The 22,734-nt window shown below is 41.4% G+C and overlaps 1 protein-coding gene across 7 annotated transcripts; it reads right to left on the reverse strand.

Annotated features, from left to right (window-relative positions):
* Positions 1-142: 142 nt before the first annotated feature.
* On the reverse strand, positions 143-3,045 carry svbp (small vasohibin binding protein). Of its 7 annotated transcripts, none has more exons than XM_058372936.1 (3): positions 2,891-3,045; positions 1,907-2,047; positions 143-665 (listed from the first exon to the last, which is right to left on the reverse strand). In XM_058372936.1, exons 2-3 carry the CDS (start codon positions 2,018-2,020, stop codon positions 579-581), a joined length of 201 nt encoding a protein of 66 aa, XP_058228919.1. In that variant the 5' UTR covers positions 2,021-2,047; positions 2,891-3,045; the 3' UTR covers positions 143-578. The 7 variants fall into 7 exon arrangements, with proteins under 7 accessions (XP_058228919.1, XP_058228920.1, XP_058228916.1 ...); XM_058372937.1 differs by having other exon boundaries at positions 1,907-2,050; XM_058372933.1 differs by having other exon boundaries at positions 1,907-2,050; positions 2,797-2,954.
* Between the last annotated feature and the right edge of the window lie 19,689 nt (positions 3,046-22,734).

Genomic DNA, 22,734 nt, shown 5'->3' on the forward strand with positions numbered 1-22,734 from the left:
CGTCATGAAGATGCACAGTGTTTAGACACAGACTTCAGACATTTGCACGAATGAAATAAAATGGAAAAGATAGATAGATAGATAGATAGATAGATAGATAGATAGATAGATAAATAAATAAATAAATAGCAGGTACAATGTATGGTGGCACTTCTTGTTTACAAAAATATTTATTTTTAAATGTATTAAAAAACATCAGGGGTAAGTGGGGAACACGTTTGAAGTGGATACTCTGTGACACGTTTTCCATGCGGTCTCTGTAAACAGATTTAACACAACAAACACTGGAACTTAAATAATAATAATAATAAAAATAGTAATAATAGAAACTAACTCCTCAGAAATCACTAATCACAAGTTGATAATTAGGACCAATAATCATTTCCCTCACGTCACGTCCATCACGTCTGACCCTCAGCGTGTGATCCTTTTGACTTGGAGATTCATAACATTAGTATAAATACTGCTAATAAGTTCACAGACTGAATGCACTGCTCTAAACCATGCAGTGTATACGAGTGTCTGGTGTCTGGTCATGCAGGGCTATGGTTCATCAGCATTTTAAACACGTCACGTCTTCATTCCGGTTGCGACTGCATCTGCTTACAAAACGCCTCGAACTGCTGCTGCTCCAGTTCCGTCATGACTTTGTTCAGGGCATAGATCTGTAACGGGATTGCACAAGAAAAAAGAAAACGTTTAGGAGGAATGTGAATGCAATGGACATTATCGTGAAGGAGAGCAGGATGTGAGGGACGTGAGGAAGAGTATGGATCGAAAAATTCACATGACCCCTTAGTGTTCCAACATGACTGCACACCAGTGCACAAAGCAAGGTCCATAAAGACATGGATGAGTGAGTTTGGTGTGGAGGAACTTGACTGCCCTGCACAGAGTCCTGACCTCAACCCCATAGAACACCTTTGGGATGAATTAGACCGGAGACTGTGAGCCAGACCTTCTCGTCCAACATCAGTGCCTGACCTCACAAATGCTCTTCTAGAGGAATGGTCAAAAATTCCCATAAACACACTCCTAAACCTTGTGGAAAGCCTTCCCAGAAGCTGTTATAACGGCAAAGGGCGGGACAACTCCATATCACATTCATGTGCATGTACAGGCAGACGTCCCAAAACGTTTGACAATATAGTGCCCGTCATCTCATCTTCACACTAAAATTAAACCAGGCAAGTGAAAACAGTTCATTTGCCTCACCCTCACATGAAGAAATGATTGAAGACACACTGGGTCCGAGAGAGCTCCACCAAACTCCCAACCTTCTCAGATCTGTGTGCTTTCTAACATTCTGATTCTCTCACAGTCTGTACTCTTCTGCTAAAGTTCTGATGGTTCTTTTGGTTTTTTATATTTGACTTATTTATTTTATTTCTTGTTTCATCAACATCAAGGAGTTTCTTTAACTTGGCTGATGAACAATACAAAACAATCATGGCATCAGGATGTGCTCTCACTATGAGATTTTAGGACAGGATGTGAAGGCAGCGTTTTTTGAGTGATGTTATTTTATATACAAGGAGCTGCTGTATATCTGAAACTCCATTTACAATAAACAATAAAAGGAAGAAAGATTTTATAGTGATGTGATTTTGTAAAGTAATGTGGCATCCCTGATGGTTGCTCAGTGGTTAAGGCTCTGGGTCATTGACCAGAAGATCAGGGGTTCAAGCCCCAGCACCACCAAGCTGCCACCACTGGGCCCTTGAGCAAGACCCTCAACCTACCCCTGCTCCAGGGGCGCTGCATAATGGCTGACCCTAAGGGTGGGATATGCGAAGAAAGCATTTCACTCTCCAGTAATGTATATCTGAGACAATTTAACTGATCTGAAGAAGGAAGAAATGACTTCAGGTGTTTGGTTTGAAAAACTTTAGAGTTGTCATGTCACCTCTGCTCTCTGTCTCTGCTTGAGCTCTTGCTGAGCGGATTTCTGTTTGGTTCTGTCTCCTCGTACAGACGTCTCCTTCGGTTTGGTTTTGTCTTTCCGGCTGCCAGTGTCCATTATCTCACTGCTTGGGAGTAGTGATTTCTGCTGGAAGAAACGGATCAGTCCATGAGTTTTACACACACAGACACACACACACCATGAGTTTACTGGACATTAATCTCTCACATTAACCAATTACATTAATCAATCACAGCAAGAAGGTCCTGGGTCTTTGTGTGTGTAGTTTGCATGTTCTCCCCGTGCCTGCGTGGGTTTACTCCGGGTACTCCGGTTTCCTCCCACAGTCCAAAAACATGTACATTAGGTTGATTGGTAATTCTAAATTGCCCATAGGAGTGAGTGTGTGTGTGTGTGTGGTTGTCTGTCTATATGTGTGGCCCTGTGATGGACTGGTGACCTGTCCAGGGTGTACCCCTGCCTTTCACCCAGTGTGTGCTGGGATAGACTCCAGCAGACCCCCGTGACCCTAATTAGGAATAAAGCGGGTATAGACAACGGATGGATGGATGGATGGATGGATGGATTAACCAATCACATTAACCAATCACTCGATGTTCAAAGGCCTGATTAAACGCAGAGAAGATAAGAAGAAATAAAATGAGGCCAAGTCAAAGACAATTATTTCTCAGTTAATAATATTTATCAGCTCTTAATGACTACTGACATAAGACAAGGCTGTGACACAATACACACTGCTCGGGTCTATCAATAATAATGACAGCTGTACCGAGTTAGCATGCTAAGCTAGCAGGTTAGCAACACTCTCGATTTATATTCCATTTATTCCAAAAAGTTTATTCCAAAACAAATATCCCTGTGGTGATACTCACCACAATATAAGGTACTACGACGCGCAGTTTACAACAATTAAATAATCATAACAAATAAATACAGGCTATCTGACAACAAGTAAACAAGTAGCACCTAGTTAGCCTAGTTCCTGTCGTGTTCTTATTCTTCGTTGGTGTTTGGAAACCAGCCTTTTAGGCGCCACCAAGCGAACTGGAGGAATATAAAAATAAGCAATACATTTCGTATGTATAAGCATTTCATTTATGATTCGTTACAGGTGCTAATCTCTCTCTCTCTCTCTCTCTCTCTCTCTCTCTCTATTTCTTTGTTTTTTTCTCTCTCTCTCTCTTTTTGTCTCTCTTTATGTCTCTGTCTGGCTGCCTGTGTCTGTTACCATCGGTCTCCGTCTCTCTCTCTCTCTCTCTCTCTCTCTCTCTCTCTCTATCTATCTATCTATCTATCTATCTATCTATCTATCTCTTTCTCTCACTGTCTATTTCTTTGTTACTTCTGTCCATCTCTTTCGGTCTCTCTGTCTGTCTGTCTGTCTGCCTGCCTGCCGGTCTCTCTCTTTCGGTCTTTCTCTATGTCTCTAGTAGAAAGCGTGTATCTTTGCTCATAAAGGACAATTTACAGTTTAGAGCAGGAACATCAGTAGGAAATGATCTTTACTCCACACGGCCACGCGAGGTCGCTGCTGCACTTTTGTTATGAAAATGTTCCGCGGTTCCTCTGTAGAGAACATCCTGTGATGTAATCAGAAGTAATGAGACTTGAAATGTTCTGGTGAGAGATGATGATGGATTTCAGCTTGGCAGAAATATCTGTAAATTTATTATTAAATATATATATATATATACAGTAGGGGTCATGTGTGATATTTATTACACTAGAATTTACATGTTATTGACTTATATGCTCTTACTGGAGATGACTCACTCTCTTGTTCCTCTGTGTGTGTGTGTGTGTGTGGAAGAGATGAGATGGTGGAAGATGAAGACATGGTTCTTATCCTGTAAAATTATGTTTAGAGAAAGAAAGAAAGAAAGAAAGAAAGAAAGAAATGGGGAGAAGGGAAAGAAAGAAAGAAAGAAAGAAATGGGGAGAAGGGAAAGAAAGAAAGAAAGAAAGAAAGAAAGAAAGAAAGAAAGAAAGAAAGAAAGAAAGAAAGAAAGAAAGAAAGAAAGAAGGCTATGATAACCCAGGGAAAAAAGAAAGGAAGCAATAGATAGATAGATAGATAGATAGATAGATAGATAGATAGATACATACATACATACATACATACATACATACATACATACATACCAGGACCTAAAGTATCAGTAGCTCATCATGGATCTGTCCAAACTTCTTTGTGGACTGAAAACTTTCTTTTTTAAAGAAAATATCAGAAGTGAAAATGTTTCTGAAGATTGACTGATTAATTAATTTGATTAATTGATTTAATAAACCCGTATCAATATTAAGCAGTTAGTCTACTGAAGCACTTCAGTATAAATCCACAAGACTGAAGCAGAAGCACTGTCAGAAATACAGATAAGAAATGCTGGATGTGTCAGACTGTAAATCATCTACACTTATCTACTGTGGCTTAGAATAAAGGATCTGTCTGGATCTTCTCCAGGTCCTCTTCTTCACGTGGGCGTACTGTGATGGAATACATCTCTAAAAGTGCTTCATTAAGAAAAGAATAAAAATGTGTGATCCTGAGAATGCCCCAGTATAATGACGGTGTAAAATCCTCACGCTTTAAATTCTCCCTCGACCAATCGGCTCTCTCGTCTGGGCGCCTGCTTACCCATAACCCCCTGCTCTGTGTGCTGAGATTCTTCTGACACCCTATAAAGTATCTCTGTGTTTTCACTAAATCAAAGGCCTAATTTTCCAGATGAAATGTTGATGCGCGGACAAAATCTGTCATCGGCCGTGTTATTCTGTTATCCTTTGATATCCGATAGCCAGCGAGCTCATGGCTGTATCATCCAGAAGGGAGCAATAGTCTAATTACAGCCATTAATTTGGTGTCAGGTTGTCTGACGCATATGGACCACCAAGAAGAAGCTTGGCTAATTTCTCCTGAGTAATCCTCATCTGCGTAAATATTGGTTAAAACGATACCCGGCTGAGTAACAAAGTCAAATAGTGGGAGGGGAAAAAAACTAACATATGTGCGATGATGTTGAACTTTTCAAGCTCACAGAAGTCTAAAACATTATCCCCGACATGCCACGTGAAATTTATCACGCCACATTCCGGCATGTTTTCTTGGATTCCTTTCGCAGCTCAGGAGAGCACTTGCGCGGCGGGGTAAATATCCAGCCATGAACAACTGATCCTAAATACAACAGACCCCCACTCGGGGGTAGATTTTCCATCCGGCACGACGTCTTAAGATGACTTTCAGCTCCAGAGGGGAAAAAACTGGCGCTGGCATGGGCGTTTCCCATGAGCCACTGCCACGGCGTTAGGAGCGGCCCCTGAGGAAACGCAGCCTGAACAAACTCAATGCGGTGGGTCTGCGAGGTGCCATAAGCTCACGATGCCAGATTGTTGTCAGACGCTCTCACTGCTGCTCTCACTGCCCGCTCTCTCACTGCCCGCTCTCACTGCCTCTGCCTCTCAGCAGCACAGCTCATTGAACACAACAGCAATTCAGACCAGCTCAGATCTTCTCCATCACATCAAATTACACTGGCATATTCAATCTCACTCACTCTGTGTGTGTGTGTGTGTGTGTGTGTGTTCCACAACAGCCCGACGACTGAAAAGTGGCCGAACCGACCACAAAAAAAACGGTGGACACCGAATGATTTATGTGATCGTGAATTTGGAAACGGGACGAACAATTACGCGGAGTAAAGCGGCGCCTCAATACGACGTTGGAAACAAAAACAAACCTCAGAGCAGTGCTGAAAAGTAAGCGCAAGCTACGAACACGTCTCATTCGCGTTCGGATCGATGATGACCCGAGATGCGACTGGATGGAGGAAAGTTAGCACCTTAAAGAGTTCAGTGTTTTTTCCTTCGCAGAAATCTGAAGCAGATCCATTAAAGTGGATCTAAGATGTAAGAGGACAGAACACACGATCCTGATTAAATATAGGTACGGAATAAAGCTCTTTTCGAATAGGAAAATAATCAGAGATGACTTGGTGTGAGGTTGATTATTTCTCCATCACGACACACCAACATACAATTGCAAATTTTATTTATTAAAGAGCAAGCATCGGTTCTCGCTTAGTCCATCAGCCTTTCTCTTAATTCCTGTTTTGTAGCTAATGAGACAAAAATTGCAGCTTGTCAGAAACTTTGAAGTGCGAAACTTTCAATTCGTCCAGCTACAAAGCCCTGACACTGGAGACTCCTTCCAACAATATTTAAAAACATATATATGTTTATTATTCACGCATCTCTATACAACTCCCTGTGAGCTGTTGCTATAGAAACGAGCTGTTGCTCTAGAACAACATCGAAGACGTACTAGATTGATCGTTTTAATAAGAACCGGACCCATGAAACAAAAGGAATTGCTGTTGATGTCTGTTGAAAGACACAAATCTGTAGATGTTCTGGAGAACGAGTTCTCTTCAGTCTTTTAAATAAAATCTGTCTGAAATTTGAGCTTTATAACAAATGACAGGGATCTCCAGCGTGCAAACGCAACAACACATCCTGCTGAGGAAAAAAGGAAGCTCGCTCAGATGAGTTGTCTCTCACACTCGTCTCCATCTGGACAGGATTATGTTTGGAGGAAGCCTTGGACATCCCTCCATTACCTGTTCCCAGCTGTTCTTCTCGTCCCACAGCCCATAACTAAACCCCAGACAGGAATCTGATCACGGCACAAACACTCGATATGTCGATAAATTCACAAACTCCACAGTCCTTTCCTTAATTCCTGTCTATAAGACAACCATCGAAGGCACCGTGAGCGGACCTAAAAATAAGAAGCAGGGGTTTGAATAGACGCTTCAGATCGTCATGAAGCTCAGCCACGCTGGCGTCCAGAGCTGGCCTGCGTGTTTCCCTTCACTGCCAAGGAAATGCAGCACAACATCGAACCGTTCATGACTAAAAATAACTCGCCGAACTGGCAGCGCTCAAAATAACGTCTAACTGAGGCCTTCTTTCTCACACCTGTACTGAGCGTGCCCAGTGGGATCTTTTCCCATTCAAGCAAAAAAAAAACCTCTATGGTGGCAAGGAGAGAGGAAGCCGCTGAGGCGTGGGGTGGAAATGACCTCACTGGTTTTGTTGGTTAACCATAGAGGAGGCGGGGTTTTTTTCATCGAAATGTGCACATTGGGGGTAATAATCGCGTGTCATAAACACCACAAACCACAAAAAAAAGAAGGAGAAATTTCCCAACCGCTCTCGAGTCCCATCTCCTGAGTCCACTTTACCTGATGCATCCTAGCTGAATGACTAAGGCGCTAGTTTTCTCGCTCTGGGTTTTTATGGAATTGGCGAGAGAGTTTTTCTTCTCCGAGGCACTTTTATTGAGATCATGTCGCTCTGGAGAAGAGAAACGACATAAAGCTGTTAAATGTTCATTGGAAGACGGATATGTTTTACCTCGGCGATGAATCCGCTTCGACAGGTTCAGACTGATAGAACAGCGCTAATCATTTTTTTCTCACACCTTTTAATAGAGTGGCCTGAATTTTGTGCTACGTCTCAGACTCCGTGATCTTTGTTTTACGAAGTTAATTTTATTTCACAGCAGGACTTCACAAGACAGGCTGAAATTTACTGCAGTGATGAAGATTGAGAGTTCTCATATACACAAAAATATAAAAACCGGACAGTTGAAGATCGGACCTTTGTCTAATCTCCAGCTGTCCGGTTTCAGTCCAGATTTTGCCATTGTAGCCCGAGTGCCTCAAGGTTTGATGTGTTTGAGATTTCTGAGATGCTTTTCTGCTCATCATGGTGGTAGAGTGATTATTAGAATAAACCGAAACCTTCCTGTTCCTGTCCTTTTCCCATCAGCAAGGCGTTTCCGAGTCCCAGAAATGCTGCTCACTCATTGTTTTTGCTCGAGACTGTTGTGTTTGAAAATTGCAGGAGATTTCTGAATCACTTGAACTAACAAGTCACAGAGATTCTCCACCAGTTGAATCACCGATACCAGAAACTCTGACGTCTGTAGACGTACGCGTCCCGCAGCACACACACTCGGTTCTCACTTCTCCGGAGCTGGTTTCTTAAATAGCACTAGCCACTCTGTTGTCCAAGTGTCTCTCTAGGAGCCTGGCTACTTCCTTAATAAAAACCCGCGAGGATTCGTAGGCATGCGTGTGGCAAAGATGGATCTCATTTTATATGCATTATGCAAATAGGCCTTGGCCCGGTGTACTCTGCTCCATCTTTCAACGTAAACAAACCCCTCAGGCAATAAATCTCCACTTGTTATTTCCACGCCTTCGCTCCCAAGAGTCGATGTCCAAATACAAGATCTGCTTGTTGAACATGATGCGCCCTTCCCCCGCCTCCCGGCGTCTTGGCCGTGTCGTGTGAGGTGATGTGGGGAACGGGTCGGGCCTGTGGACGGGGGTGGGGTGTATGTGAGTGTGTGTATATATGTGTGTGTGTGTGTGGAACAGTCAGTCTTTTAACCCTCCTTATGACAGCACCTCAGTGTGTGCAGGCTGGCCAGACGCAGGCTTCGGGTCCGGCCTCTTAACCAGGCGCTGCTACTCATTACTGCTGTTTGTTTTGGCTACGGCTAGATGGCACTTAGGGGCGCAAGTGTCCAGACCAACATGCGATATTTATGAGCAGACGCTGGTTTACCTTAAATAGAATTGATAAGGCACTGAACTTTTTGTCAGGGAGAAGTGCTGAAGTCACGCGCTACAGGAAACAACTTTTCTTTTCTCTGCGAGTGTAATTTGGCCCCTTCACCCTCCTAATTTTCTGTCTGGGGCTGCTTTGTGGTTTGTCAACTTGCCTACACGTGGAATTATGTGTTAGGTTACGCTTGGCTGTCGCTCCGACCGACACCAAGAATGTGACAAACAATTCGAACAGTCTTGAAAGCTGGCACTGAGGCAAGCAATATAGCCTGAGGTACATACCTCAACCCCCGGAGCCTTATATCAGCGTTAACGTGATATACGCTGAGTGAGCGAATTGGCCGTCAGTCCACATTTAAATACTGGTCTAGTGTGTGTTATATATTTTGGAACAGCTGCTAAAACCAAAATTAGTCTAATGAATTACCACCTAGCTGGGAGAAAAAAAAGAAAACAATCCATCCAACGTAAAGAAGGCAAACAAATCAATATATCACTTTCTAATGTGGCTATATGTGTAAAAACTGAGATATTAAAGGAGACAATGAACAAAGTGAAGGAATAGAAGAGAAAAGAATTCATACAAATCACGTAAATTTCCCATGTTATTTTGGGAGTAATGTGTGGTCACATGTACAGGTGCAGTTCAAACATGTAATGCCCTGAACTCAGGTGAATACATGTGACATAAATACGTGAAATTAATTGAATCTTGTGTCCAAATAAATAAATAAATGAATGAATAGTATAATAATAAATGGCTAATTTGTCAAAATAAGTAAATCATATGAAAACAATCATATGTCAAAAGAAATGAATCAAATAAAAGCATCATGTCAAAATAAAGGAATCATATGAAAGAATCATGTGTGAAAATAAATGAATCATATAAAAGAATCATGTGTCAAAATGTATGAATCATATAAAAGAATCATGTGACAAAATAAATGAATCATATAAAAGAATTATATGTAAAAATAAATGAATCATATAAAAGAATCATATGTAAAGATAAATGAATCATATAAAACAATCATATGTCAAAATAAATGAATCATACAAAAGAATCATGTGTCAAAATAAATGAATCACATAAAAGAATCATGTGTCAAAAATGAATCATATGCAAAATGTGAAAATAAACTGTGTGTGTAAAGTCACAGAATAAAAGAATCATATAAAAGAATCATGTGTCAAAATAAAAGAACCATATCAAGATAAATGAATAATATAAAAAACACATGTGAGGATAAATGAATGGTGAAAAATTACATGCGAAAAAGGAACCATGAACAAAAATCACATGTAAAACAAGAAAAACGTGAAAAACGTGAACCATAACATGTAGAGTGTATAAAAACCACGTGTTAAATTTCCATGTTGGTGTGACTCTTCTGTAAGGGATTGTTGTGTGTAGTGAGGCGAAGGGTCATGAGTTTGGTGTTAAGGTCGGACAATCGAGGGCAGTATTTAACCCTGCGGCGCTCCAGCATGAAGCAGCTGTGCAAATAAAGCGCCCAGCCTGGCAGGCCGCTCGGGATACAGGTGTAATTCAAACGCATGAATAACCACACTGTGGCGAGACTGGCATCTGTCTCACTGACGTCCATACAACACCTAAATAGTACCACGTGGACATGGGCACAAAGCCCTAAAGCGTTCTGTAAACTGTGCTGCACGCGATTTCCTGCCTCTTGTCACACTAGGCTGAATGGACACAGAGTTGAGCTGAAGAAGCCATTACACTCAGGTTTGTTGACACAATGAAAAGATCTCCTCTGGGATTCAGCAGTTTACAGTTAACAGTCGTTGCACTGTGCGACTCGGAGGTGAGACTCTCGTGTGATAATAAATAAAGCATGTGTTTAAAAAAATGACATGAAAATCACATTACAACTAAATAAAAAAAATATTAGAAAAAAATTAGACACATAAACAAATCATTAGAAAGTAATCTGGCGCATACGACAATGAGAATGTGAATTCCTGGAAAAAGAAACTACATAAATGTACTGGACAAAGAAATAAATCACATAAAATCACGTGAAAATAAAATAAATCACTGGAAAATCATGTATGTAAAAATAAGAACATTTTTTAAATATATGACTATTGATTCGTTTTTTTGTTTTAAATCAGTCTGGAAAATTATATGAATTAATATGAAATATTTAAAAAACAAACAAAAAAAAACTATATATATATATATATATATATATACACATACGTGTGAAAATGAATTCTTGGAAAACAAATCACAAAATAAAAGAAACAAATCATTTAAAAAATTACAATATTAAAATTAAAATAGAATATTAAAAAGAAAATAGAAAAATGTGTAAAACATTGTGTAAATATGAAGTAATAAATGGAAAAAAAATTGTATGTAAAATAAATGACTCATGGGAAAAAATCGTGATGAATTTGTACATAATGAATTTAATTTAGTGCGAAATTAGACCTTTATTTAATTTATTTAGGAAAAAACATTTAGAGTTGAGAGTTACGTCAAAAAAATAAAAAATAAATAAATAAATAAATAAATAAATAAATAAATAAATAAATAAATAAATAAATAAATGAAAATCAACATACTTATTTCCAATCAAGCACATGAAAATGCTGTAATTATCACCACTGAATGTCTCTCCCTGTTCTGAAACATCGGCCGTTCCCGTGCTGCAGGTCGGCTGTGGAGATTTTCTCACCTGGCCGCCGATGTGCCTGAACCTGAGGTGTCATGGGCGTATGAAAAGCAGGTGTTGGCCGTCAGCTCAAAGCAGTGTGTGATGCTGGTGCTAAGCAAGTCATTTACACTGTTTCAAATGAGTTATCTTGCGCTTTGTGTTTGCCAGAGCTGTGCGTTCTGCTCCGCTTTCTGCCATGCTGGTGACAGGGCTGACACGGGTGAGAAAAAGACTCGAGTAACAAAAATCAATCCTTTTCCAAAGGTGAAAAAAAAAGAAGAAGTTTTTCTGGGTTTTTCCTCAAACTTTCATAATCAGATAAACTCACACAGTTCGTTGGAGAATGGTGAATTTCTAAAAATTTAATATAAACTTATGAGCATAAAAGTTGTGCAATCACGAGTATAACAAAAGAGACAATGTTTGTTTTTCTTTGTGATTTTCTCGTATTTATAAAACCATGACTGAAACTTGAGACTCCTTCCATTAGCATTAAACAAACATCTAACAAACATAAACAATCACTGCATCAAGGATTACATGGTTTGCTTTGCTTTTAAATGAATTAATAATAAATTATTATTAATCTTAGATCACGTATACGGATAACGTGAATAACCTTCTGACCAATCAGATTCGAGTATTTCACCAGCTCATTTTTACTGATAAATGACTTCACTATACACAATTTTTCTCAGATTCCTTCCAATAATGATAAACTGACTGGGAGCAGCTGAGAATTCTCTATCTGTTTAATCTTTTCCCCAGATCTATTATCTTTCATCTAACCAGATGAAATTCTTCTCTAATCTATCCAGGGACGTCGTTTCACTCAGCGCCGCAGTCTCGTCTCCCAGCGTCACGAGGTGAACGATTGCTAAACAGTTTCATCTGAGCGGAGAATATTATTCCAGAGGAGCTCTGATTTGTCTAAATGCTTTTACACACGTCTCTGCTCTTCTGTTTTGGCAGCGGATTTAGTCCTGAGGACGGAGGGATGGACGGAGAGACGGATGGAGAGGTGCAGTTTGTTTATTGTATATGTAACTGCTGTTCCGGCTGCTTTCAGATCATCCTGCAACTCTTTTCCACTGACTACTGGTGACGTATCTGGGAAAGATTAGTTGTGGTTCCATCAAGTGTAATAATAATAAGAAGAAGAATAATTATAAGAAGAAGAAGAAGAAATCTCCTTTCCCTTCACTCTTCCTGCTTCCTGGTTGAAATCGTCCCAGCATTTGAGAACATCTTTTAAAATGACACCAAGACCCAAATCTATCCAGAATTCCATTTATTTTTATTTTATTTCCGCTCACTACATTAACAGATTGCTTTAATTATGGTATAGCGGCCATTTAAAGCGTCCTGGCGATGCAGGGACGCAGTAAAACACTACTGTAAGTCATAATTCCCGTCTTATTATTTCTTCGCTTGTACTGTAATGAGTTATATGGCGGTAATAATTTTCAGTACGGTTCGAATTACAGCCTTGGTTAAGAAAATAAAGCTTGCGGTATGGAGCTAGCAAGCCAAAGCCCCGAACTTCGTGTGAGGAGCGCCGAGTTTGTCCCGCGTTCAAAGACACATATCTATTAAATGCCCCGTGAATTATAAAACGCACATGCGCTCGACGCTAGACGGAGTCCGCGGCCAAAAACGAGATCTGAGATGGAATTTCTGAGATGAACTTTTTCCCCTGATGCACTCGTATATCACAAAATCCAGCCGCCCCTCTTTCTAAAGTTTTGACTGGAGAAGCCAATTATATTAATAAGTGAACGTTTTACATTGCACTTTCACGAAGAAGAGGAAGAGGAAGAGGAGGTACGTGCTCAACACTTTATCCTGATATGTATTTATCGACCTACCGGATAGACAGTATTTCATTTGGATTCATGCCAACGTATCATTTTGGCGAGATGATATTCGGGCAAGATGTTTCGTGTAAAGCTCGCGTTGACGATGTTTCCTGTTAGTCATGCTGTTGCTCAAAAGGAACATCTCGTTGATTTGGATAGACTCTGGAAAGAGCCGAGGAAAGAGAGAGAGAGAGAGAGAGAGAGAGAGGAGTGAGAAACACACACATGTATGATGATAAATATGTTTTTATCTCCATCAGCGTTGGCTCTTGGAATTGCAATACATATCATTAATGTCCATGTGTGATCTGAAATATTGCTTTAGTAAGCTATTTCTGTGAAATTTTGAGTAACGTGTGAGGTGGCGAGGTCCTAGACGACTGCGAAGAGCTTTATATTTTTAATAATCTGACACGTAGATGCGGAATTATTCCGTCATGTACGTCGCATAAAGATGATGATGAGACGGAGAGACATGCACAGAAAGCAGAACTTAAATCAAATGACAAACAAGAAGGAAGATCTGTGACAAGAGTGGGGGCTGATGGGTAATGTAGTGCAGTGCTGACTTGGAACAACATCCATCCATCTATACCTGCTTTATTCCTAATTAGGGTCACGGGGATCTGCTGGAGCCTATCCTAGCACATTGGGCGAAAGGCAGGGGTACACCCTGGACAGGTCACCAGTCCATCGCAGGGCCACACATATAGACAGACAACCACACACACACTCACACTCACTCACTCCTATGGGCAATTTAGAATTACCAATCCACCTAATGCACATGTTTTTGGACTGTGGGAGGAAACTGGAGTACCCGGAGTAAACCCACAGGGAGAACATGAAAACTCCACACAGAAGGGCCCCTGCCTGTTCGAACCAGGGATTTGAACACAGGACGTTCTTGCTGTGAGGCAACTAAGCCACCGTGTTGCCCCTTGGAATAACATCAACATACTAAAACACTGTAGAGATGAGGAAGTATTTAAAATTCTGTTGTATTTATAATGTGAACAATATTAATCTAGACACTTTAAGGGGAAAGTCGGATGCTCTTTAATTCAGTATTTTAGGTTGTTGTTGCTGTTGTTTGTAATTAATATGATGCGCTTAAAGTAAAGTGGTTGACCCAGCTCTCACCTGCTCTGCTTACTTACTTTGTGTGTTGTTTTATATTTTTATTTCCTCTTTAGTTCAGACACGCCTCCTCAGACGTCCAAAAAAATAAAAAGTTCTTGGACGATACCAGAGGGAATTCATTCAGTAATTCATGTTTACATATTGAATACTGATCCTAAATGCTATTCCATAGTTGAAGGGATTTTGAGTGTATTTACAGTCCAAATATTTATTTATGCACAACTTTAGTGCTTTTTAAATTCTGTTAGCGTCAGATGTGTGAACGTGCAGCGAATATACATAACATTAAACACCTTTACTCCGGGAATATTAAGTCGGAATTTTGAGAACATTATGATTTCATTTGTGAACATTTCTTCGGCAAATTTCATACCTGCCCTTCGCTGCTATTAACCGAACCTGAAATGACTTTCACTTTGCAGGAAATCACATATTTTCCACATAACCTGCATCAACCACGAACAAACAGCATATTATAAGTAGTTGCATATATTACAACCTTAAAAATGTGTTGTACTTTGAGACATCCGTCTGGTGTTATGGCGTCTTTGTGGTGTTTCTCTATACCTGCGTTCTATAACAGCGCAAGCCAAAATCAGTTAGAAGCGTAAACTCTTAGCGAAAAAAAACTTGGGAGTAAATCCATTAACTTAATGGTGCAGAAATGAAGAGTTTACGAGATGCCAGCAGCACCCTCTCGATATCACCGTGTACCTGAGATTTAGAAAGCTTTTCATCTTTTCATCTCCACTTCCACGGCCTGTTGCTTGGCAGGCATGTCGGCTGATGAGCGGCTCTTCTGTTAGCTGTCGATGGAAATAAAAAACTGTTTGTGCTTCAGAAATGTTTGTACGTTATGCCGTGTGTTAGCTGTAGTGATGTGGATCCGCGAATCGAGCTTCACCCAAACATGTTAAAGTTCCATCCACTATCCTGATATTTAACCGTATAACCCGAAGCTTAGCACGCCATTAAAATAAATCCCTGTGATTTTTATATCTGCCTGATCCCGTGACTCGAGTCTGCAAACAAGCCGTGAGACGGGAGATGGACCAAATCAACCCCTGGCCCCTTCATTTATCCTGCATTTACAGTGAAATCATTCAGAACCTCCTTTCTGCGATTCACAGTGTTTGCTTTTAAACATGTGGTTCAAACCTGGCTAACAGGCCCGACTCCAGATTATAACTCCATATTAAAATCCTACAGAGAGTCAATTACAGCCGGTCCTGTTAAATAAATCAGGCAGGAATCAGAGCGGGGGGGGAAATAAGCGGGTGAAATGGCACATCGGCTCATTTTTTAACGTATTAGTGAATCGTCGCTTTGCTTTTTATTGCTGTTTGAATATGCTGGAGATTTATTTCCCCTCTCCCCTCCTCTCTGGTAGATCCATCAGGTTGTAGGTTATATTGTCCCTGTGTACCCGGGGGATCGGCGGTTGCTGTTTAGGGCTGTTGAGTAGCAGATAATGAGGGAGATTGAAGTGATGGATGAATTCGGAGAATTTGGCAAAAGTCGGACCGCCGCAGACTTTTTCGCCGCACGATACTAACGTCCGTCAGCCCTCGCGGCTGCCTGGGGGCGCTTGAGTTACAGGACAAATGAAGGAGAGAGAGAGGGAACGAGAGAAAGAGACAGAGAAGAGAATTCCACGATACACAGCGTAGCCGACTGTAAGAGCGTCTGATCGTCACTCGTGAGGAAACTGCTCGTGAAAGACTAGGAGTCTGCTAGAGAAGAGGAACGGTAAGTAAGAAGGCTTACAGACGCGAGGTCGAACGTCCGTATTAAAGGTTAGCAGCCTTCCTGAATGTCTCACACACGGGAAGCACTTTGTAATTACTGGTTTAGGAAAATAACTGATATCCTTCAAGAATTCTGCGTCGACGAAAGGGGGGAAAAAGTGCCTACGGAAAAGAAAACGCAGTTTCTTCACCCCACCCCTGCTGTCTGCCAATCAAAATGACTGACGCATCAATATCCCAATGGACCGCAGCCTCTTTTTATTTTCCCACAGAGAATTAGGCAGAGGGCCACTTAACTGCCCCGGTGGCGTTTACTGCCCTGAGTAAACAAGCCCTGGCATTTATGGCGCAGTATCTCCAACTTGCTCCACAGCCAAGAACACTTTCTCTAAACTTTCGGAAAAGTGGAAAAGAAGCCGTGAGCGTGCGTGAGTGCCAGCTGCACTGACTGCAACACACCGCGCGAAGGGCAAGCGTGTCAGCTCGCGTTAAATGAGCGATATATTCATTTAATCACCCGTCCATCCAGTCATCAGTCATTCGGTAACATGCTTGTGGTTTGGATGAAACGGGAGAAGGTTTTAGAAAAGCGAGAGGAGGAGGAGGGAAGGGCAGAAAGAGGAGGGGGAGACACTCGGGGTCTGGTGATGCAGTTTTTAAACTAACAGGTCTGGAAATGTCAAAATCTGGTGCTGCTTGAAAAACGGAAAATCAGTAAATATGGAACATACGTAATTAAGCGAATGTCAGTAAACAAACTCCAGGCCTGATTAGACACTGATGAGATTAGTATGTGAGAAAGTCACTGCGGTCAAGTGCTACGACTCTTGAATATTGGTCTCCAGATCCCCAACAATCTTCTGGCTTTGTTTAAAAAAAAAACGTTCTTGGACAATACAAGAGGAAATCAATTCATTCAAGTTTACATGTTAAATAGTGACCTTAGATGGCATTCCATAGTTGGAAATTATGCCCAAATACTTATTTCTGCATGACTTTTTGCTTTTTAAAATTCTGTTAGTGTCAGATATGTGAATGTGTAGCAAATATTGGTCTCCAGATCCACAAAAATCTTCTGGTTTTAATGGTTCACTTCTTGAAATCAGAAAAAAATGTAAAAAGAAATTGTAAAAATCGCCTAAATCATCACACCACCCCAGTAACATGTTTCATCAAATGATAAAATCATGTCCTAAATAGCAGTTTGTAGCACCTGAAGTTAAATGGAAATGAAATTGTGAGCCTGTTATCAGTCGGTGCACATTTAAGACACTTTCGTTAACATCGTAAAGAGCGTGCACATGCATAAAAAAGGAAACAAAAGTTCTTGTTTATGTCCATATCACAATTTCAGTATATATTTAAAAAGCAGCATTATCAGTGCCCTCAAAACCAATTTGGACGGCAGGTATAGAGCTACGTTTACAAAAAATGTCCATGTGGGCAGGGCTTGAGCTGAGTTCCCTCTGGGAGGCCCACTGCACCTCTTTAGGACCATGAGAATGCGGTTAGCGATCAGGGCTCCTTTTCATTAGCGTGAGTGGCAGGGTCAGAGCGGCTGCTGAGAGCCGAACGTCAGCTCCTTGTTCGATCTCGTCCCGACCCCGGCGTATTGATAGGGGTGCACTCTAGAGGCATAACCATGACTCTCGCTTCTCCCTCTCAGTTTTGCTGTCAAAGGGGTGCATTAAGAGGTATGTGTTTTTTTTTAATGGTTGTCATACCAGCATCGCAGATGAGATCATTAATCATCATATATATATATATATACTGTATATATAGGCCACACCCACAAGCAACAACAGAAGAGGTTCTGACAAACCACCACCCAAGCGACTCTTCACTCACTAGCGTGAACTTAAGTGACCTAGCATTATGTTCTAAATCCTGGCAAATATGATGAGAAAGTTGTTTACAAACCATTTCCAGCTTCCCCTCTATTGTAGAGATGTTTGTGTTGATGTTCCTAAAAAGGTTGCAGCAACATTAGCAAAGGTTATATCGACCTTAACGGAACTGAAAAGTTCATCATCCCAACACAACATTTATCATAGATAGGTTGCTGATTAGCATAAAATCACCCTCGTTTAGTTCTTAGAGTCATCTCAAAGCCCAGGCCTGCTGGGTGCCTCGCTGGTGTTTTCAGATCTGAGCCATATGGCCACTTTTCTCATCGCATATGTTCCAAATATGTTGTCCTTGCCAAAACCCTTCACTGGGCAGAGGGGATTTTGTAAAAAATGTGGTGTGAGTGAGACATATGAAACTTGTTTGCGTTTCAGTTTCTCGTAAATACTTGGAGTTTTCCTTGATGACAGGTTTCACTGAGCGACGCTAACGCCTCGGACACAGATGTAGTGAAGCGCGGCATCCTGTCTCTACCGTACGTGTTTAAGGATGGGCAGTTTAATCCGTCGTCTGATTACACTCACTAATTACATAGAGTGAGAGCGCACTCAGAGACGTTTGTAAATGCCAGATGATGAGCAGGAAAAAAAACCCTACAGAGCTAATACGAGCTTTATCACATTTACTCTTCCTCCCAACCCTACTGTCAGATCAGATCTGTTACAACCAGATGGGCATGTTTTCCAGGCCTGCTTTTATTATTAGAAAGTATAAATCTCTCTTCGTGCTCTGCATCTTTAGGTGTTTTTATCAAACCAGAGATTACAGAGCAATACTTTCTGGCATGACTTATAAAAGCCTTGCACCATTTTTTCCTCCCTTTTTACAAGACGCTACGCTTGATAATCATCTGCTATTAATTCGTGTCTTGATTAGCTACGACAAAAATGCAAAAAAAATAAAGATTAATAAAGCTACAAATGCTGCCGAGAGGGGTCCACATCGAAGCACTTAATTAATTAATTTATTTATATCCGCTCTGCAGACCAGGCGTTTGGCGAAATCACGGCCTCACAGCTGGTCGTCGTTATTGCCTCGGCATGCGCGGCCACCTGCTATCAATAAACGGCTGCTTTCTCTCCTTCTCTCTCTCTCTCTCTCTCTGCCTTTCTCACCCGAGTCTGTCTGCAGAAACTTGCTACATCGCAGAGAGCTGAGAACACCCCCGCTGTTATCCAAAAAACGCCACACTCCGCCCAAATACGTGGGAATTCATAATGTAGAAAGCACTAAGCCAATGCACATTACTTTAACGCCTGATGAACACGCAGACAAATGAACTGCCGCAGCATCGGGACCCTAAGTGTATAGAAGCGCTCGTGGGAAATGGACCGATTTGAAAGACTAACCCAGCCATGTGATGTGTAGAAGATAAATGTGTGTTTGAGGGGCTGGGTGGAGGGTGGACAGAGGGAACGGTCTTCCTGAACATGCTAATAGCAAATACATAAATCACACGCTCGAGATCAGCCAGAAACGAGTGGCGCGGTGCGTATTGCAGAAACGTCTTCCAGAGCCGTCATTAACTCACGTGAATTGAAACACCTTGGGGGGATGTTATATCATAAATCAAGGCCAAGTTTAGAGAAAGTGATGTAACTTATACTTAATTGAAGGGCTGTCTGTGACGGTTCAACGTGGAGATAAATAACAGTCATGACGTCAGGAAAGTGTGTTGAATCTCCAACGTTCTTATAGACAAGTCTTTTCCCTTGGCGGACATTCTGGCAAGGCCATTAGGGAATTATTTCAGGTCAGACATGACCGAACGTGAGAGCCGTCCAACCGAATTCGATAACCAAGTGGACAATCGCTTCTACGTTGCTCTATAGTATCATAAGTTTACAGCTAGATTTGGGTCTAAGCTGAAGCTGAAGATGTATTAGCTGCTGTGTGGCTTTTTCAATAGAACAAAATCCATAATAAACCATTCACTGTGCTTTCTTGATGGTGCAGAGCATTTAGAGGTTAAAACCCGTTATGATTTTAGGAGAACGTCAGCCCAAGGTCAGTCACAGGAATCTGCATGTACATCAGAGTCAGAAATCTGCTTATTCTCAACTCTTAGTAAGCTACCGTCTGTAATACAATGTTGAGGATTAGGAAATGTTCTGATCTTATTTAAAATATACACATCCTCCTCTCCTGCTATCCATCACAAGCGGTTTGTGACATGATGGGAAATCATTTGGACATCGTACAGTAAGATTTGGAAAGGATGATCCACACACTGATTGATGAGGTCACATGACCCTAACATACTGTATAAAAGTTTCCTCACTGGATTAAAGAGAATCCTTATCGACGTATACATTCCCACAGGAAGTATATTACCTGCATTTTGTGAAAGGTTTCTCAACTTTCCAGACAAAGGAGCATGCAACGAAATGACTAATAAGATGGATTTGGAATTAAAAATCCCAAAGAGAGAGAGAGAGAGAGAGAGAGAGAGAGATACTAGTAATTACTTCATGTCAAACTAATCGAGGCTGAATAGGGCTTAAGAATGGCATGGGTTTAAGCTTCTGAGTGGAAAAAATATATAAGCACTCGCTTTTTCCCTCGTGATGCTGCAGACATCCAGGTCTGGGAGTCTAATACAGCAAAATTGGCCATGCTGTCTGAGTGGGAGGGATTTATTGACTCTGACTTGTCAATCACAGCGACAACAGCCAATCATGGGCGTCTGTGAGCTCATGTATGTGGAAGAGGGCAGGTAGAGCTTACCTCTGAGACACAGCATGAGTAGTAATATGAAAAGTCGTGAGATCGGGGATGAGTGGGAACTGGTCAAACTACAAATTAGAAAGAAAATGAAGAAATATGACAAAAGTGATTAGCGGGGGTTTGTTTGGAAGTATAGTTTGCTGCAGCAACAAAGAAAAAGCAACACGCCACATTCATTGTGTATTGGCAGGACAGACAACACGAATGTGGCATTTGTAGCTTCGAGAAGAAAGTGAAGCGCCAATGACTGACACGTGTGGCTCATCAGAAACATCTGCAAGTAACGGCAAGAGCAGGAACGTCATGATTTCCAGTCTTCTAGCATTCAAATCTCAATTTCATCATACAGATTCCATACACAAATTCTTCACCATGCTCCTGTTTAATATCTGATACATTTAGATGTTCCTATTCATGGATGGATGGACAGACGGACGGACGGATGGACGGACTATCACAGGCCACTCGAGGCAACGAAAGACGGAGGAGTTATCCTTTCAAATCTACTTCCAAATCAAGGTATTCCAGAGCCGTGAGCTGTTGATCATCTTCTTCCACTTCCACGAATGATTCCATATGTTTCCCACAGAGTGACATATTTAAGTTATTAGCTCTCTTAAATTTTGTATTGTCAGAAACTTTCAGAAAATTTCTCTGCAGCCGCGGTGAAAGAGCGAGGGAAACGTTTTCGCTATCAGCCTATACTCTGAACATCTTGAAATCATCTTGAAGAGTGTTTGAGGCCAGTCTTCTGCTCCGAACTCGATACTAAAGATAGAAAGACAAAGAACAAAAATGATTTCAAATAGGCTTTGATGACTTAGGCTTCTTCATTAAAGCAGGATATTCTGAGCAACGACCACACGAGCGAGGCTCAGTGGCTTTTTTTTGCTGAAGTATGAACGCTGAGATCCGGTCCTGGGATCTCTTCGATCAATTCATGGTGCAGTTCACAGCAGGTTTTTACTCTCAGCGACCCACTTCCTGTTTCAGGTTTGGTGACAGAGGAACCCCGAAGTGACATATAAAAGCAGACCGGAGGGCTGCAATTAGCTCAGCTGTATATGGTGTGAATTCTTGCCTTGAGAACATCACAAAAAACGTGTTCAGACAGGCAGGAAATGGGGAAAAAAAATAAACGCATGAACCCGTTGCCTGCCATTTTGCAAACCTGCATGCAGAAACGTATGGACGTATGGAATTGCACAATTGATCGGTCTGAGTATGTGTGTGAAAACCCTGTTCCTGCGTAATCAATGCTACTCTTTTTTTTCCCTTTTCTTTTCTCAAACGCACTGTCACTTTGTCACGCACGCCTTAGCAGCTTGAAAAGAAGGAGAAGAATGCCAGTAGAGATAAGGAAGATGCTGGACTGCTGAGGGCAATCTAACAGATAAATGTAAACAGCACATGCAGGGTGAAGATCTGCTCCAGGCCCAGGTGAAACTCTCTCTCTCTCTCCCCCTCTCTCTCTCTCTCTCTCTCTCTCCTGCCAGGTGAAGCCGTGTGTGGAGAAGAGCGATCCTGATAAGAGGATTAGTTTATAAAACATTTCACCACCAGCTGGCTTCTGCCCCCAAACCCTCCAGCCCTTAAAGTCACCCGTGGTACGGGTACGATGATGAATGGAGCTGTGCATCGGCTTATTTGTGAAGAATGATGATGAGCTGTTGTTCGGAGAACATACAAGAAAACGATCCAGGCGGTTGAAGATTTCTTTATGTCAAAACGTTCTCGAGAATCCTTTTACGTCCACAATCCGCCAAAGTGAACAAACTATTGTTATAGGAATGATAACATATGATAATCAACTGTCAGAGAAATCTTTCTGGCCAATCGGAATCCTGAACCCGAACAGAGATACGGTATATACGGTAAAGATAATGTTCATAGAGGAAGTAGCAAATCGGTCAGGTCACCTGAACACGGGCACATTGAAACCATTTTGTGATCATGATGCTACCAAGACACAGCGATGACGCAAAGCAATGTTTTATGGGCTGCCAGGGTCTGGAAAAGGCGCATGTACAGATGTTGCAATGGAAGTAGTTTATCACCACAAGACATGCACTGCCTGCACTGGAAAAGCTTAGAAGCACGATC

Source organism: Hemibagrus wyckioides, linkage group LG21, assembly GCF_019097595.1.
Source record: "Hemibagrus wyckioides isolate EC202008001 linkage group LG21, SWU_Hwy_1.0, whole genome shotgun sequence".
In the NCBI taxonomy this organism is placed as follows: domain Eukaryota; kingdom Metazoa; phylum Chordata; class Actinopteri; order Siluriformes; family Bagridae; genus Hemibagrus; species Hemibagrus wyckioides.